The sequence below is a fragment of the Rhizophagus irregularis genome, chromosome 3, assembly GCF_026210795.1.
Source record: "Rhizophagus irregularis chromosome 3, complete sequence".
Classification (NCBI taxonomy): domain Eukaryota; kingdom Fungi; phylum Glomeromycota; class Glomeromycetes; order Glomerales; family Glomeraceae; genus Rhizophagus; species Rhizophagus irregularis.
The window spans coordinates 1,267,023-1,284,719 of record NC_089431.1 but is presented as its reverse complement, the minus strand read 5'-3'; the positions used below and the strand labels follow the sequence as shown (position 1 = coordinate 1,284,719).

The window sequence follows — 17,697 nt, the reverse complement described above, 5'->3', positions numbered from 1 at the left end:
TTATTAAACTTATCTTATTGTACTATTGGAAAGAAAGGAAAATTATAATATGAACTAATATTTTTCTGGAGTGATTACTGCAGATACTAGTGCAGTTTCTGGTTCATAAAAGAAAATATACGATTTTTTTCAACTCTCACCTCAAAATTAATTTTAGAGGAATCAATTAAATTCTTAGATAACATAAAGAAAAAAAAATTTTTTATTTAAAAATTTATTCAGATAAAAAAACTAATAATAATAAATAAAAAACAAATCACTTTTAAATATAAAGATAATTTTAAAGATTTCTTAATATTTACTAATAGACCAGCTAACTCAAATAAATTTTTTTTTATCCTGGTATCATCAGAATGCTATTTGCCAAGCATTTCGCTTTCTAACGTTTGCAATCAAGGTTGAGCGTCTCTTTATCAACGCAAAACCCTCCCAATAATAATATATTTTTAATATATTTTATTTTTCGCTTATTTGATCCTGTCATAAAAATTTCTACTAAGATATAAAATACTAAAATAAATAAAAATATAAACTAAGTTAAATAAAAATATTTAAATATGATACTAACTTTAAGTTTATTAAATACTGCAATATTCTGACTAATCCAGAAAAAAATCTACTAATAATTTATAATAAACCGATGGCAATATGATTAATAGGAACATTGAGAGTCAAATTATAGTCGTAGCTCTTCTAAAATATTTGATTTCGAAATATTATTATTATTATTATTATTTTAAGACTCATCATTCAAATTATCTTCTTCTTGATTAATTTCGTTGAGATCTATTATTAGAATAATTAAATAAAATTAGATGAGAAAACTATTAATAAGATAATAAATTACTTCAAATAAATTATTTTACCTGATTCACTGAATTGAACATCAAAGCATTCTGAAACTATAAATTAATTAAATAATAATATAATGTTAAAATAAAATATAAAGTAAATTTTATAATTACAAAAATAATTAATTATTATGTACTACTTACTTAGGTTTTCTGATACAGATGAAACATCATCTATTATTAAAAAAAAAAAAATTGATATCGTTAAAACTTGGATAAGATTTTTTCATAATTAAAATTGAAAATTTACCTGAATCAACTTGAAATGATGATAAATCTAAAGAATTTACTGGTTCTGGAAGATTTTTGAAATTTAAAAGTCTACTTGTATAGATTGCTTGAGGATGAGTTTTAATACTTTCAGACTTATTTTCATTTGAAATGTTTTTCAGTGATTTTTCTCTAATTTTTGTATAACATTCCCTCATTTGAGAACGAATTTCACTATTGAATTTCTCATCTTCTTTATCCCATTTTTTTAATATTTGATATAATTCTTTAGCAGTTGGTCTATTTTCTGCTTTAGCATCCCAACATTTCATAATTAAATCTACAAGAAATTTCGGAATATCTTCAGAAATTTTTGGTCTAAGTCCTTTACATATTTTAACAGCTAAAATATGATCATGAGGAATATCATTAAAAGGAATTTCTTCAGAAAGAAACTCATTCATAATTATTCCAAATGAATAAATATCAGCTGCTTTTGTATATTGATATCCACGTAAAACTTCTGGTGCCATATAAGGTAATACTCCATAAACTCCTTCTTTACCTGACATCACATTTGCTGGTTGACACATTCCTAAATCACTTATAAATATAGCCCCACCATATAATATATTTCCTGAATGAAAGTCTTTATGGACTTTTTCAGCATTATGGATACTTAACAGTCCATTCGCAATGCTTGATAATTCATAAAGTTTTACAGTATCACAATAATTATTTAAATAGTAATTTCTTAAATTTCCTTCTTCACAATATTTTAAAACCATCATATAATCTTTGGTATTTGGATCTTGAGTTAGTCCATAGCAGAAAATGATACCCCGAAAATAAATCTGAAGATGAGATTTGATCTAATAATTAAAATTTTTTAATAAAAATAACAATGACAATTTAAACATAATGAACACTAAATTTTTTTTATTTAATTACCTCATTTATAAAATCAGCACTAATTTCAGAAGAATTATCCAAACTTTTTAATGCAACTTTACAATTTATGTTTCTTTTCCATCTTTGATTTTCAATATCCCAATACCTAATATCTCCTTCAGGCCATTCACCTGAATAAATTTTACCAAAGCCTCCTCTGGTAATATAGGTAACATTTTGAAATTTCTCAAAAGGTATCCATTCAAGACTATTAAGGCGGTGTAAAGAATTAAGTTGTGAATGTTGTATTAATTCATCAATATGTTTATTTCCACTAGTCCAATTTTTAAAATTTTCCTTAAATCTTTTTGAATTACAAGATTGACACCAATTTTCTCCCATGCCAGGTTCATTACATTCTCCACATATACCATATACTTCTTTTCTTTTTTCTATTTCATCCATATAAATTATTCTATCATCAATCTCTTCTGATTTAGTAGCTGAATCAATAGAAGAAATTGTAACATGTTTCTAAATGAGTAACCAAAATATATTTGTTAATTAATCATAATATTTATAATAAATTATAAATTGAAATTTCATTTACATGATATTTATTCGAATCAACTTTTTTCCATAAATTTCTTGGCTTTTCTTTGGATATTTTATTTAAAATTTCCATACTAGTATTTCTTGGCTTTTTGAATATCTTTTTTAACAATTTCGAACCAATTTCAAAATGAGTTATTAACAGTAATTTTATATACTGTATGTATAGTACTGTTAAAACAAATTTAGTGAACGTAAAGATCGTAATGTTATTTTCACTAAATGTATACAAAAATTTGCACAACATGCATTAATTGCATCATGCACATCTCCATTCCAATCAGAATCAACAATTTTGTCAGCCGCACATATTATTGTCAACTATTACCTGATCGAACAACTGTGAAACCATTTGGATAAATAAGGAATCGGTCAAAATTTTGATGACTAAATTTCATACTTCAGATATTTAATAAGTTTTTTTATTAATTTATATAATTTACAAATTGAAGAATATATGATAACTAGTATTATATAAATTTTCCTATATTTAAATATTAAAAGTTTGTGTATTTAATTCAAATAATTTGTTACATTTTCAATGATATTTGATGGTCACAATTGCGTGAAGAAAGTTACATTATTATTTTGTTGGAATAGATACAAAAAACTCTAAGTAACTATAATATAAGAAAACCGTCACGTTTGGAAAGTGAAATCTTTCACTTAATATGATGGTGACTTGAATAAGCAGGGACATGATGATCGTTCTTTTATTTATTTATGCTCTGTAACTACGTTTAATGTCTATTTATAATATTAAAAATTGATTACTTTTATATTTACTTTATAACGCCTATGCAATTCGATGTAATAAGAATGGCGTAATCCCAATTTCATTTCGGATTCTTTAAAAGACACGCTATCGTTAATAGAAAGTATAATAGTGAACACATTTTAAAATACTTTGATTAATAAATAATATTATAGAAATAGTATTTACTATCGTTTTCCATGATCCCGTGGATTGAATGTTACTTGTTTCAATAAATGTAATGTTTTCTAAAAAAAAAAAATCTTTCAATGTCTCGATTATCGAGAACCTTTGATATCATATAAAATGGCTGGTACAATATTACTAAATTTATTATATAAACTTTTTTAAAAGAAATGTATTGTATATATTAGTATATTTTATTCCAAGATGAAAAATTGAATTTATTATTATAAAAGTATTTTTATTTTGCATTGTTAAAGTAACGCTCATTACATACCTTATAATTAATTTTTTTTCATTTCGTTTAAAAATAATTTTTCATTTATAAATTTAAATAGTAATGTTTATATAAAAATATAACAACCAACAAACATTCTTATTTTGCTTCCAGTCCGTGAATAGCATGATCTATAATTAATTAAATACTTTACTTTCGTCATTAAACTGGTTCAGTTAATAATCAAATAAATTGGTGCAGGAGAATTTTAGAAGATAAAAATTCTTAATTGGATCAATTTATTATTTTTATCTTTTAATATTGTGAACGTAATAATTAAACTTGAAATGAAATAAAAGAAAATTATAAGATTAATATTTTTCTGGAGTTATTACTGCGGATGCAATTGCAGTTTCTGTTTCATAAAAAATACACGATTTTTTTCAACCTTCACCTCAAAAATAATTTCAGACAGATCAATTAAAGTCTAAAAAAGAAAGAATAAATTTTATTTAAAAATTTATTCAGATAATCAAATAAACTTTCTTTTATCAGAATTCTATTTGCCAAGAATTTCGCTTTTAACGTTTATAATCAAAGTTGGTGTGTCTTTTTTAACACAAAAACCCTCCCAATAAATAATATATTTCATAATATATACTATATCATATATTTGTATATTATAAAAATTTTCACTAAGACATATATAATACAAAAGTAAATAAAAATATAAACTAAATATTCTGATTATTTCCGAAAAAACCTACCATGATTTAAGACCATCATCAAATTATCATCATCTTGATTAATTTCATTGAGATCTATTATTAAAATAATTAAATAAAATTAGACGAAAAAACTATTGATAAAATAATAAATCACTCCAAATAAATCATTTTACCTGATTTATTAAATTTTGCAATCAAAACATTCTGAAACTATAAATTAAACAACAATGTAATGTAAAATAAAATATGAATTTATAATTACAAATTAATTGTATGTTATTGCACGAGGCGACGGGGTGTGCTTAATAATGGTATGAAATCATTATATTATAAGCACGATATGCTAAATATTGGTACAACATGTGCATGATGGTCCTATAGGGCCGTGTAATAATAATGGTTATACTTACTTAGATTTTCTGATGCTGATGGAACATCATCTATTATTAAAAAAATTGGATATTTGTTAATATTGTTATTAAAACTTGAATAAAATTTTCATAATTCAAATTAAAATTGAAGATTTACCTGAATTAACTTGAAATAATGATAAATCTGATGAATTTACTGGTTCAGGAAGATTTTTAAAATTTAAAAGTCTACTTGTATAGATTGCTTGAGGATGAGTTTTAATACTTTCAGACTTATTGTCATTCGATCTGTTTTTTAAATTTTTTTCTCTAATTTTATCATCATATTCCCACATTTGAGAACGAATTTCATTTGTTTTCCAATATTTCTTTAATATTTGATACAATTCTTTAGCAGTTGGTCTATTTTCAGCTTTAGCATCCCAACATTTCATAATTAAATCTACAAGAAATTTTGGAATATCTTCAGAAATTTTTGGTCTAAGTCCTTTACATATTTTAACAGCTAAAATATGATCATGAGGAATATCACTAAAAGGAATTTCTTCAGAAAGGTACTCATTCATAATTATTCCAAATGAATAAATATCAGCTGCTTTTGTATATTGACATCCACGTAAAACTTCTGGTGCCATATAAGGTAATACTCCATAAACTCCTTCTTTTTTATCTGATTTCTCTTTATTATTTGCTGGTTGACACATTCCTAAATCACTTATCAACATAGCACCACCATACAATATATTGCCTGAATGAAAGTCTTTATGGACTTTTTCAGCATTATGGATACTTAACAGTCCATTTGCAATTGCTGATAATCTATAAAGTTTTATAGTATCATCGTAATTATTTAAATAGTAATTTCTTAAATTTCCTTCTTCACAATATTTTAAAACCATCATATAATCTTTGGTATTTTGATCTTGAGTTATTCCAAAGCAGAGAACAATACCCTGACAATAAATCTGAAGATGAGATTTGATCTAATAATTAAATTTTTTTAAAAAAAATTTAATAAAAACAATGACAATTTAGATATAATGCACATTAAATTAATTTTTTTTTATTTAATTACCTCATTTATAAAATCAGCACTAATTTCAGAAGAATTATCCAAACTTTTTAATGCAACTGTTTGACCTGCGTTTCGGTACCATTTTTGATTTTCAATATCCCAATAATCAATATATCCTTCAGACCATTCACCTGAGTAAATTTTACCAAAGCCTCCTCTGGTAATATAGGTAACATTTTGAAATTTCTCAAAAGATATCCATTCAAGACAGTTAAAACAGTGTAAAGAATTAAGTTGTGAATATTGTACTATTTCATCAATATCTTTATTTCCACTAGTCCAATTTTTAAAATTTCCCTTAAATCTTTTTGAATTACAAGATTGACACCAATTTTCTCCTGTGCCAGGTTCATTACATTCTCCACATGTACCATATGCTTTTTTTCTTTTTTCTAAGTCTTCCATATAAACTACTTTATCATCAATCTCTTCCGATTTGGTAGTAGAATCAATAGAAGAAATTGCATGAATCTAAATAAGTAATCAAATATATGTGTTAATTAATCATAATATTTATAATAAAGTATAAGTTGAAATAACATTCACCTGATATTCATTAAAATCAACCCTTTTCCATAAATTTCTTGGCTTTTCTTTGGATATTTTATTCAAAATTTCCATACTAGTATTTCTTGGCTTTTTTTTGAATATTTTTTTTAACAATTCCATACTTGTCAATTACGAAATAAATGTGTTAACTACGGTGAATTTAACTATGTGTAGTACTGCTATTTACTTAATAATGAATGAAAATTATTGAAACAAATTTAGTGAACGTTTAGCTCAGAGCTAAATGTATACAAAAATTTGCACAACATGCAATAATTGCATCATGCACATCTGAAGCCACAATGCATACCAATCAGAATCAACAATTTTGTCAGCCGCACATTATTATTGTAAACTATTACCTAATCGAACAACTGGGAAACCATTTAGATAAATAAGGAATCGGTTAAAATTTTGATAACTAATTTCATATTGTAGAGATTTAAAATGTTTTTTTTATTAAATTATATAATTTACAAATTGAAGAATATATGACAACTACATAAGTTTTCATTGGATAATTCAATATTAAAAGTTAAATGTGTACCAATCAATATTTATAATAATAAAAGTAAATTTTATGCTGTCGATTTAATTTGTAATGGATCTAAACTCGTTAGGATTAGGGTAAATGCAATATATTTTCACATGATATGAAATGAGCTTAGACATTTTTTAGTTAAGATCAGTAATACCAATGCCTATTTAATTCAAATAATTCGTTGATCACAATTTCTAAGAAAGTTACATTATTATTCTGTCAGAATGGATGCCAAAAACTCTAAAGTAGCTGTAATATAGGAAAACCGTAATAATTTTCACGTTTGGAAAATGGAATCTTTAACTTAAGACTTGAATGAGCAGGATATGATCGTTCTTTATTTATTTAGTATGCTCTGTAATTACATCTAATGTCATACATGTAATTAAGTGTTTATAATATAAGGTACTATATAACGCCTATGCAACTGAATTCGATGTAATAAGAACGGGCGTAATCCTAATTTCATTTCGGATGTTAAAATACTTTGATTAATAAATAATGTTATGGAATAACATTTACTATCTTTTTCATGATTCCATTGATTGAATGTTACTTGCTTGCTTCATCAATAAATGTAATGTTTTCTAGAAATTAAAATCTTTCAATACCTCGATTCTCGAGAACCTTGATATCATATAAATGACTAATACGATATTATTAAATTTATTGCACAAACTTTTTTAAGGTATTATACATATTATACTTTATTCCAAGTCGGAAGATTGAATTTATTATCATAAAAGTATTTTATTTTGTTAAAGTAACGCTCATTACATATCTTATAATTAATTTTTTTTTCATTTCGTTTAAAAATAATTTTTCGTTTATAAAATTTGATAGTAACGTTTACATAAAAAATATAGCAACCAACAAACATTCTTGTTTTGCTTATAATTAGTTAATTTTGATCCAGTATGAATAGCGTGATCTATAATTAATTAAATACTTTACTTTCGTCATTAAACTGGTTAATAATCAAATAAATTGATGCAGAAGAATTTTAGAAGATAAATTTCTTTTAATATTCTTAGTTGAACAAAATTTTGATCATATTATTTTTGTTTTCTAAGATCGCGAACATAATATATTCTATGAACTTATTGTATTGGAATGAAATGAAAGAAAATTATAAGATGACAAATGAACCAATATTTTCCGGGGTGATTACTGCGGATACGATTGTAGTTTCTGTTTCATGAAAGAAAATATACTGACGATTTTTTTTAAACTCGTCTCAAAAATAATTTTAGATGGATCTTAGATAACTTGAAAAAAAAAATTATTCTTATTAAACTAAATAATAAATATAAAAATAAATCACTTTTAAATACACTGTATATAAAGTAATAACAAATTTATAATTATTTGTAACTCAAGTAATTTATTTTTATCATGATATCAGAATAGCATTTCACTTTCAAACGTTTGTAATCAAAGTTGAGCGTCTCTTTTTTTAACACAAATCTCCCTTAAATTAAATATAAAATATATTCATGGAGTAAATAAATGATCGATATTGTCGATAATATACACTGTATACTTTATTTAGAACGTGATATTCGATTTATTATTTATCGTCAACTTTAAAAATTAAAGGAGATAATGGTATTCAGTTTAAAAAGTTATAATATTTTAATTGATTACAATTTTAAATATAAATGATGTAATGTTCTTATTTTTTGTTTTTGTGAAAAAAGAATTATTTTAGCCTGAATTAAAAGAGAAATTGTATTTGTTGAATGAGGTTCATTTATTAGTAATTGGCAATAAGCTATGTTAGATTGTACTATTTTCTCAAAGTAAATTCATTATTTAATTTTTAAATGATATCGAGATTTTGTAAGATTCTTATAGTAAATACTTCAATTAAGTAAAATTCAATCGGGTGCAGTGATAAGACAGCGAATATTTTTTGCTACGGTATCGCCATTGCCCGATTGTCACGTGATTATCTCAATATAAGATCACGGGATTGCGAAACAAAATTTTAGTAAAATTTATTTAGTTAAATGGCCTGAAGGATATGTTCCTAGTTTGGATGTTGAGAATCAAAAATAAGTATATTGCAAGTTGCATTAAGAAGTTTGGATAATTCTACAGATATTTTAAATGAGGTAACTAAAATAAAAATAATCTTATATTCAGATTTATTTTGAAAGTATCGTTATTTATATGAGAATAACTCAAGATTCAAATCCCAAAGATTATATGATAGTAGAAATTCGAGAAATTATTACTATTTAAACAATGATATTTATAATATTACCAATTTATTTGGACTGTTAAATATCCATAATGCTGAAAAAGTCCATAAAGATTTTTACTTGGGTATTCCGAAATTAAACAACCCCGAAATAAGCAACCCTGGCCCGCATTATGGCAAATTTGACCAGAATTATGACTACTTTGGCCAGAATTAAGTTCAAAAAATGGTTGTTTAATTTCGGAATGGTACGGTATTTATGCGATATAGGTGTATATATAAGTAGTAATTTAAGAATGGTATCGATCGGGACTTTTCACCGAATCCATCTCGCCAAAGCCATTTCGTCGAAGGGATGTTTCGCCGAAGGGGTATTTCACCGAGGGGACATTTCGCCGAAATACTATTTCACCGAAACCGAATTTCATTTCGCCGAAGCCATTTCACCGAATGGACGTTTTGCCGAATGGACATTTCGCTGAAAAATTATTTATTCCATTTGGCTAATTTGGTTATTGTACTAAACACATAAGGAAATCTTCATCTAGAAAAATTTTGAATTAGATGAAATTTATTAAAATTATCACGTTGTTATAGTACATTATTTTCCCGAAAACATTTAATTTATTGCTTAAAAATTAATATCAGTTACTTAAATGCTAAAGTGATAATATCGATAATATCTTGGAAAAAAAAATATTTCATTTTTATATTTTTATTTTCATTTCGCGTTGAATATTTTTTATACTAGGAAACGGAATCCGTTATTAAGTCAGAAGTGCCATTTAAAGTTTTTTTTGTTGCACAATGTCACGTGAGAAGCAAAAACATCATTCTTGATATGATTTCTTGATAGACGTGTATATTTTTATTATTACATATCAAGAATGACACTTTTGCCGGACGGACATCCAGACATGAACCTTGTATATCAACTTGCGTAGAAATATTTAGTCCCTCGTTATACTTCAGACTAAAAAATGTTAATCGCTACCATTTTCGGTGAAATGTCAATAGAATTCGGTGAAATGGGCGATTCGGTGAAATGGACGATTCGGTGAAATGGATTCGATAAAATGTACTGTACTTTCGGCGAAAAGTCCTTTCGGCGAAACATCTTGTGGTAAAAGAGGAGTTTACCTTATATGGGGTCGTCTAAAGCCATGTCCGCACCGTGGGTGTATGACAAATTTACGTGGGTATACCTTGTATGTCACCAGAAATTTTACGTGGATGTCGATATCAATATACAAAAACAGCAGATATTTATTCATTTGAAATAATTATGAATGAATACCTTTCTAAAGAAATTCTTTTTAATGATATTCCTCATTAGCGTGACCTGCCATAATGTTTGCAACCATTTACAACCTAAGTATCGTAATATTACGCTGCTTGCAACACGCGTATATTTACGGTTTCGTTAGGGTTGCAACCTAGTAGGTTACAACCTAGGTTGCAATTCGAAATGTCGTAATTATTACTTACGACCAGCAACCTTATTCCCCATGATCATATTTGGCTGCAAAATATGTAAAGGACTTGGAGCAAGAATTTCTGTAGATAATCCAAAACTTTTTGTCAGATTTAATTATGAAATGTTGGGACGCTAAAGAACGCTAAAGAAGAAAATAGAACAAATTCTATGGAATTATATGCCGGTATATAAAAAAAATGGAAATAAACACAATATGATGATAAAATTAAAAAATAGATCAAATGAAAATAATTAAAAAAGCATTAAAAATCCTCAAGCAATCTATACAAGTAGAACTTTTTGAATTTCAAAAACCTTCCCAAACCAGTAAAATTCTTCAAATTCATCATCAATTCAAATTATTTCAAGTAAATATTATGACGAAAAAATTGATTTTATTCAAATTTTTAATTTGTATTACTTGTTTTCCTATTAATAGATGCTGTTTTATTAGCATAACTATTAATTACATTATAAAAATTTAAATAGACGATATAAAAAATTTTATTTTATTTATTTATAAATTTATTTAATAATATCCATTTATGAAATATTATTTAATAATAGATTATAGATTTCAATGTTTGTTTAAATCATCTTTATAACGTCACTAAAAATAGTATTCTAATTATTTTTTAGTCATTTCATTTAATTTTCTATATCGTATTTACTATTTTTTTCTTTTTCTAACGGAGTTAAAGCCTGGAAAGGTTACGTGTAACAAAAGATCATAAACAAACGCAACATGACGTTAACGATAATAATATATCGACATTGCATACAGTATATTTATTATGAACGAGTAAAATTCGCGAATGGAATTCCAAATTCCAAACATCATCATGGTCTTTATACATCAATGAAAAAAAAAATTTACATTAGAAAATTCTTTGATGGAATATCCCATTCTAAAATGAGAATAAAAATCTTGGCGTTCTCGGGAAAAGTTTAGAATTGGTTGTACAGTTTATTTATATTAAAAAAAAAAGTTATTTTATTATATTTATTTTTTAATTTTTTTGAATTCAAGTTTCTAAATTCTAAATCAAAAATTCTTTTTTTTTATTTTATACGGATGGATTATACATAGTAAATTATTTTATATGATGATAATTTTTTATTATTTTGCGTAATAAATTATTTTATATAATGATAATTTTTATTATTATACATAATAAATTATTTTATATGATGGCAATTTTTTATTATACATAATAAATTTTTTTACATAATAAATTATTTTGTATGGTGATAATTTTTTTATTATTATACATAATAAAATATTTTATATTAAGATAATTTTATTATTTGGCATATAAAGTAATAAAATAAATTAAATTAAATTAAAATAAATTACGAAAATATCAACTATATCAATTATATAAACTATATCAATTATATCAAATAGTTTCATAATAAATTCTTAAATAAACGATAATTGGTTCAAGTTTCTTTTTTGTTTATTTAATTACCGATTTCCTTTTTTAAATTCAAAAGAGTACATACATGATTTCGATCTTGAGAAAAGAGTAACTTCATCAAGATCGATAGATTTTAATAAATAAAGAAGTATAATGAAATAATTTTTAACCATATTATTTGATGTTTATTGGTTTATAATTAAGGGTCCGATACGAAGATTCAACATTATTATATTCTCATTATCCAATTAATTTTGTATCGTGAATAATTTATCCGGTTAATCGGTTAAAAAATAAAAAATAAAATTCAGTGAGTAAATATAATAAAACATATCGTTTATTGTATACAGGACAGGGTTATACTTTATTTAGAATGCAATTCTGACAATAAAAAATTATTTCATTCTTTTTCGGAGTTTCTAAATAAAAAAAAAAAATTAACTATAAAGGGATAATAATGATGTACAAATTAAGTAAATAAATCGAACAAATTAAAGTTTTTTGCTGATTGTTTACATTCTAAAAATGTAAACGACGTAAACGTGCTTAATATTTTTGTTTTTTTTTTTTTGTAAACTGAAAAAAAAAATTTAAATAGTCTAAAAAAAAAACCATTCGTAATTGGTTGGAAATGAAAAAATTCAACTAAACCATAGGTGATGTAAAACAGGTAAACATGTAATGTGCCGTGTTACCGTGTTACTTTTCACAAAAAGGAAAAAAAGGAAAAAGAAAATAAACTTTTTTCAGTTAAAAAAAATAGAATAAATTCATCCATTTTAATTGGAAAATAAAATATTTTCGTATTTTTGTGAGATTTTTCTAGAAAATAAAAATAAAAATAAAATAAAAATAAAAATATTATTATGTTGACCAAGTAAAAAATTGAAATTACGTGGTAAGACAATAAAATAATATATAATTATATATATATATATATACATAATATATACATAATGTATATATTTTATTATTATTAATTTATTATTATTATTATTTTCATAATATCATTTATTTATTTATATTGTTTGAATAATGTTAGGTTTTTTTTAACAAGTGTATTTTTGTTGATTTCCTATAATAGAAGAATTGAATCAAATTTTTTACTATCACAAAGGATCCTCATGTATAACATCCTGATAGCATACGATGACATATGATAACGTACTTTTTTCTCATAAAGAAATTAATTTAATATTTCTTTTTTTATAAATTATTGTATTTCTCGAAATAATAAATAATACAAACGAATCATTATAAAACGGAATTATCCCCGAAATATATGGGCGTTAATTCACATGGATTATTCATCGAAAGATATTGATAGTCAAAAACTACTACGAAGGATTAAAAAGAAATGTATGTATGATGTAATAGTAATAAAGTATGTAAATGTTAAATAAACAATTTCTTTTTATAGATGAATCAAAATAAAAACAAGAGGACTTTAAAAATATTTTTTAACTTAAATCATTGGATATTTATTTACTTGTTGTATTACATTATAACACGTCTAATAAAATTTACCGAAAAAAAAAAACGCCACTAACACCAACAAATCAGCGTGACAACATCATATCTCATCTGTCAACAATTCAAAAAAGGAAAATTATAATCATAATAAAAAAAAAAATTTATGAACGATTTTTTAATGTTAAAATTAACGTTAAATTAACGTTAAATTAAAGTTTAAATTTCGACGAATAATTTTTATCTTTACGTCAAATTTTAGGTAGAAAAAGGTTAAACATTGTAAAACGCAGATCAAAATTAAAATCTCTATAAATTTTTTTATTTATATTTATCAATTTACATGCAACAAACTTGACAAAAAAAAAAGTGTGTCAAAGAATTACAAATAATTATTATATATATATAAATTTTTTTTTAAAAAAAAAATCATTCAATTATTCATTTGATGAAGTTGGTAATATTTCATAAAACTTTGGTAATGCTTTACTTTTATAATTTACTGACTTTTCAATATCAATACTATTTGATTGATTTAATCTAAATTGCTCCGCAATATTAAATTCTTCTATTTGTGAAATATTATTTTTCCAATCTTCAAGAATTTTGGCTAAATAATCCGCATTAGGTCGATCCTCAGGATTTTGAGACCAACATTTTGTCATTAATTCTATATAACAATTCGGTATACCTTCAGGAATTTTCGGTCTAATCCCATCACAAATATCTCGTAATAAATTTTCATCCCAATTATAATCATGATAAGGAGGTAAAGAAGTTATAATTTCATACATTATCATACCAAAACTATAAATATCTGATTTCATGGTAAATTGATTTCCTTTTAATACTTCAGGAGCTACATAAGGCATAACTCCATATAATAAATTTGAATCATTATTATTATTATTTTGAATTTTTGGTGTACATAAACCTAAATCATCAATAAAAGTATAATCATCATGTATTAATATATTACTTGAATGTAAATCTTTATGAATTAAACCAGATGAATGAATTGATTTTAATGATTTTGTTATATCATTAATCATTGATATACGTTTAATCCATGTAATATTATTAAAATTATTTTTTAAATGATTTTTTAAATTTCCATCTTTAGCATATTCCATTACCATAATAGTATTCTTTGCAAAAGGATCTTTTGATATTCCATAACATCTTAATACATGATTTAATTTTGGTGTACTTTTATGATAAATGTCAAGTTCATTTAAATAATCTTCACTAAGTTCTTTTGAATTAAAAAATACTTTTAATATAACATCATTTTCTCCTGTTCTTTCCCATTTACCATCTTCATTTAAATCTAATATTCTTCCATCAATCCATTTTGCTAAATAAACTATACTATAACCTCCTTCTCCTATTAATTGTAAATCCCTAAATTTTTCAAAAGGTATCCATTCAAGTAATTCACATATATTATTAGAATTTATTTGAGTTTTCTTAATAAATTCATCAATATTATAATCTCCACTTGTCCAATTATCAAAATCTTTTCTAAAAATTGTTGTATAACAAGATTGACACCATAAAATACCTGTACGAGGTTGTTTACATTTTTCACATAATCCATAAAAACAATGATTTGGATCATAAGATTTTTTTATAGTTGGTGGAAATAATTCAGATTTTGAACGTCTAAGAGATCCTTTAGAATGAGTACGTGATAATGATTTTGAACGAAGTGAACTTTTAGAAAGTGAACGTGATACAGATTTTGAACGAGATGATCGAGTTGAACTTTTAGATTGGGAATGTTTTAAAGGTGGGGTAACAGAAATTTTTGAATTATTGAAAGAACGTGGTGAAGGATTAGAAGGAGGTAAATCGGATAAATTATAAAATGTTGATCTCAATGGATAACGAGCGAAAGGCCATGATTCCGATATTTCTGTAGGTGTGGTAGGTGTGGTAACAATGTTTGTAATAGTTTTGATATTATTATTACAATTATTATTGTTATTATTGGGTATTATCAATAATCCTGGTGTAGATGGTTTAGATGATAAAGGAAGTAAAGGAGGTAAAGGAGGAGAAGATGATGATGAAGGTAAAAGAGAAGTAGAATTTGGAGGAGAAGGAGAAGAAGAAGAATGTAAAGAAAGTTTCGGAGAAATAAGAGGGGAAGTTGAAACAGAATAACGTAAAATTTCCAAAGATAAAGTTGGTTCAACATGAGAAACGTTTATAGTTAAAGAGGATTTAGGAGATGAAGTAGTGGTAGTAGTAGTAGAAGTAGAAACAATTTTATCATCAGGTATAGTAGGTAATTCTCTTTCATTAATAGAAGTATGACGAGAAAGTTGAGAATATTCTTCACTTAATTTAGGTAAAAGAGGAACGGATTTACTTCGACAAGGATAATAAAAAGAATAATTATGAGTAGGAGTATGTAAATGAGTTTCATAAGTAGTAAGGGTAGGATTTATATAACCATAATTTTCATCATCTTTAAAATCTTTTGAATCAGTAGTAGTAATTATTATTTCATTACTTACTATTATTTCATTAAAATTATATCTTTTCTTTTTATTATGATTATTATTTAAATTATTATTACCCTTATTATTAAAAGCACCACTAAATATTGAAATCAATTTATTATTATATTTAGTATCATTTTCATCTAATGATGAATCCGATGAAGTTATAGATGCATTATCATCATCTATTGAATTGGTATCATTTTCTCTTTTTTCGTTAGAATTTTTCGGTATTTTTCTAAATATTGATGAAAGACTTCTTTGAAGTATTTGTGGTGTATTAACATTTTCTTGTTGATGTAAATTTGTTGTAGAAGAATATCTTCGTAAAGTTGGAAGTGAAAATTTTCCTTTACCAGAATGTGAATCTACAATAAGAGAATCAAATGACGTCTTTTGTTTTATCATATTATGTATCACTTATTAATGCGGATTATTAATGCGGTGTTTTTTTTTCCTTTTTTTTTAAAAAATAATAAAAAATAAAAAGGGAAAAGAAAAGGAAGGAAAGAAAGTAAGAAAGTAAGAAAGAAAGAAAAAAAAAAGAAAAAAAATACAAAGAAAATGGAAAAGAAAGAATAATGAATAATGAATAATGAATAATGAATAATGAATAATGAATGAAAAAAAAAAAAAAAAATGAATGAATAACGAAATAATTTTTATTTATTAATTTTTTTTATTTTTTTTTTTAAACAAGAAAACAGTTTAAATAAAAAATAATAACCTCATTTATAACCCTGCATACTTTTTTTTTTTTTTTTTTTTTTTTTTTTCTCTGACGATTACTTTTTTTTTGATTCACCGGAATATAAATAAAAGGTTGATTATTTTTTTGATTATTTTGCTTTATTTTGCAGGAAATTTGTTTATCTTTAAGTAAAAAGTAAATCTTGGCGTATCATTAAATGTAGTATAAATTAATAAAAAAAAAAAAAAAGATCCAACCAAATGACTTAATATATAATAATCGAGAAAAGAGTAAAAAAAAAAAATTTTGAAATAAATTTGTTTGGTTACACAAAGAAAATTCCGATATAATTGAATATAATTTTTTTAAATTGTAATAAATTGTATATAATAATTGTTGAGTTACATACGTGATGATTTATTCTAAAAGTAAATAAAAATTTATATAAATAAAAATTTTAAAAATAAAAATATTATATTGTATATGTATATATATATATATATATATATATATTTTCTTTTATTCGATTAATATAAATACAACATAAACATTAATTTAATTTGCATTTATTCAAAAATTACAATATTGTATAATAATAATAATAAATAAATAATGAATGAAAATCAATCCATAAAAAAGGATTGGTACAATAATTTTTGATTTGTTTCCCTAAAATTTTACACAAAGTAACACAAGTTTTCGGCATGCATTTATTCTAATATTCCTCTTTTTAAAAAAAGTTTTAATCTCGATTTCCTTTCTTTCTGATAAAAAATTAAGGAAAAAATTAATTAAATTTGGAAAAATATTTTTAATCCGATTCCGTTAAAAAATTTATACATATATGTAATTTAACTCCATCAAGGTATTTTGAACTCCTTTAAAGGATAACTTATTATAACAAAACTAAAAAATTCATCATCAAGTCTTATTATTATTC

The 17,697-nt window shown here is 24.1% G+C and overlaps 3 protein-coding genes across 3 annotated transcripts; all 3 read right to left on the bottom strand.

Annotated features, from left to right (window-relative positions):
* Window positions 1-736: 736 nt before the first annotated feature.
* On the bottom strand, window positions 737-2,637 carry OCT59_020328 (uncharacterized protein; the record flags this gene model as incomplete). Its single annotated transcript, XM_066149116.1, has 7 exons — window positions 737-786; window positions 867-902; window positions 996-1,025; window positions 1,102-1,933; window positions 2,013-2,143; window positions 2,330-2,486; window positions 2,563-2,637. The coding sequence occupies 7 exons, from the start codon at window positions 2,635-2,637 to the stop codon at window positions 737-739; spliced, it is 1,311 nt and encodes a 436-aa protein (XP_065990062.1).
* A 1,741-nt stretch (window positions 2,638-4,378) lies between these two features.
* Window positions 4,379-6,561, bottom strand: OCT59_020327 (uncharacterized protein; the record flags this gene model as incomplete). Its single annotated transcript, XM_066149115.1, has 8 exons — window positions 4,379-4,413; window positions 4,486-4,539; window positions 4,620-4,656; window positions 4,740-4,747; window positions 4,857-4,886; window positions 4,975-5,800; window positions 5,893-6,363; window positions 6,439-6,561. The coding sequence occupies 8 exons, from the start codon at window positions 6,559-6,561 to the stop codon at window positions 4,379-4,381; spliced, it is 1,584 nt and encodes a 527-aa protein (XP_065990061.1).
* A 7,300-nt stretch (window positions 6,562-13,861) lies between these two features.
* On the bottom strand, window positions 13,862-16,842 carry OCT59_020326 (uncharacterized protein). Its single transcript, XM_025313519.2, has one exon. It carries the CDS (start codon window positions 16,472-16,474, stop codon window positions 13,994-13,996), a length of 2,481 nt encoding a protein of 826 aa, XP_025187098.2. The 5' UTR covers window positions 16,475-16,842; the 3' UTR covers window positions 13,862-13,993.
* Between the last annotated feature and the right edge of the window lie 855 nt (window positions 16,843-17,697).

Coding starts and splice junctions, on each gene's coding strand:
- OCT59_020326 (XM_025313519.2), bottom strand. CDS start 16,474: ATGATAAAACAAAAGACGTCATTTGATTCTCTTATTGTAGATTCACAT.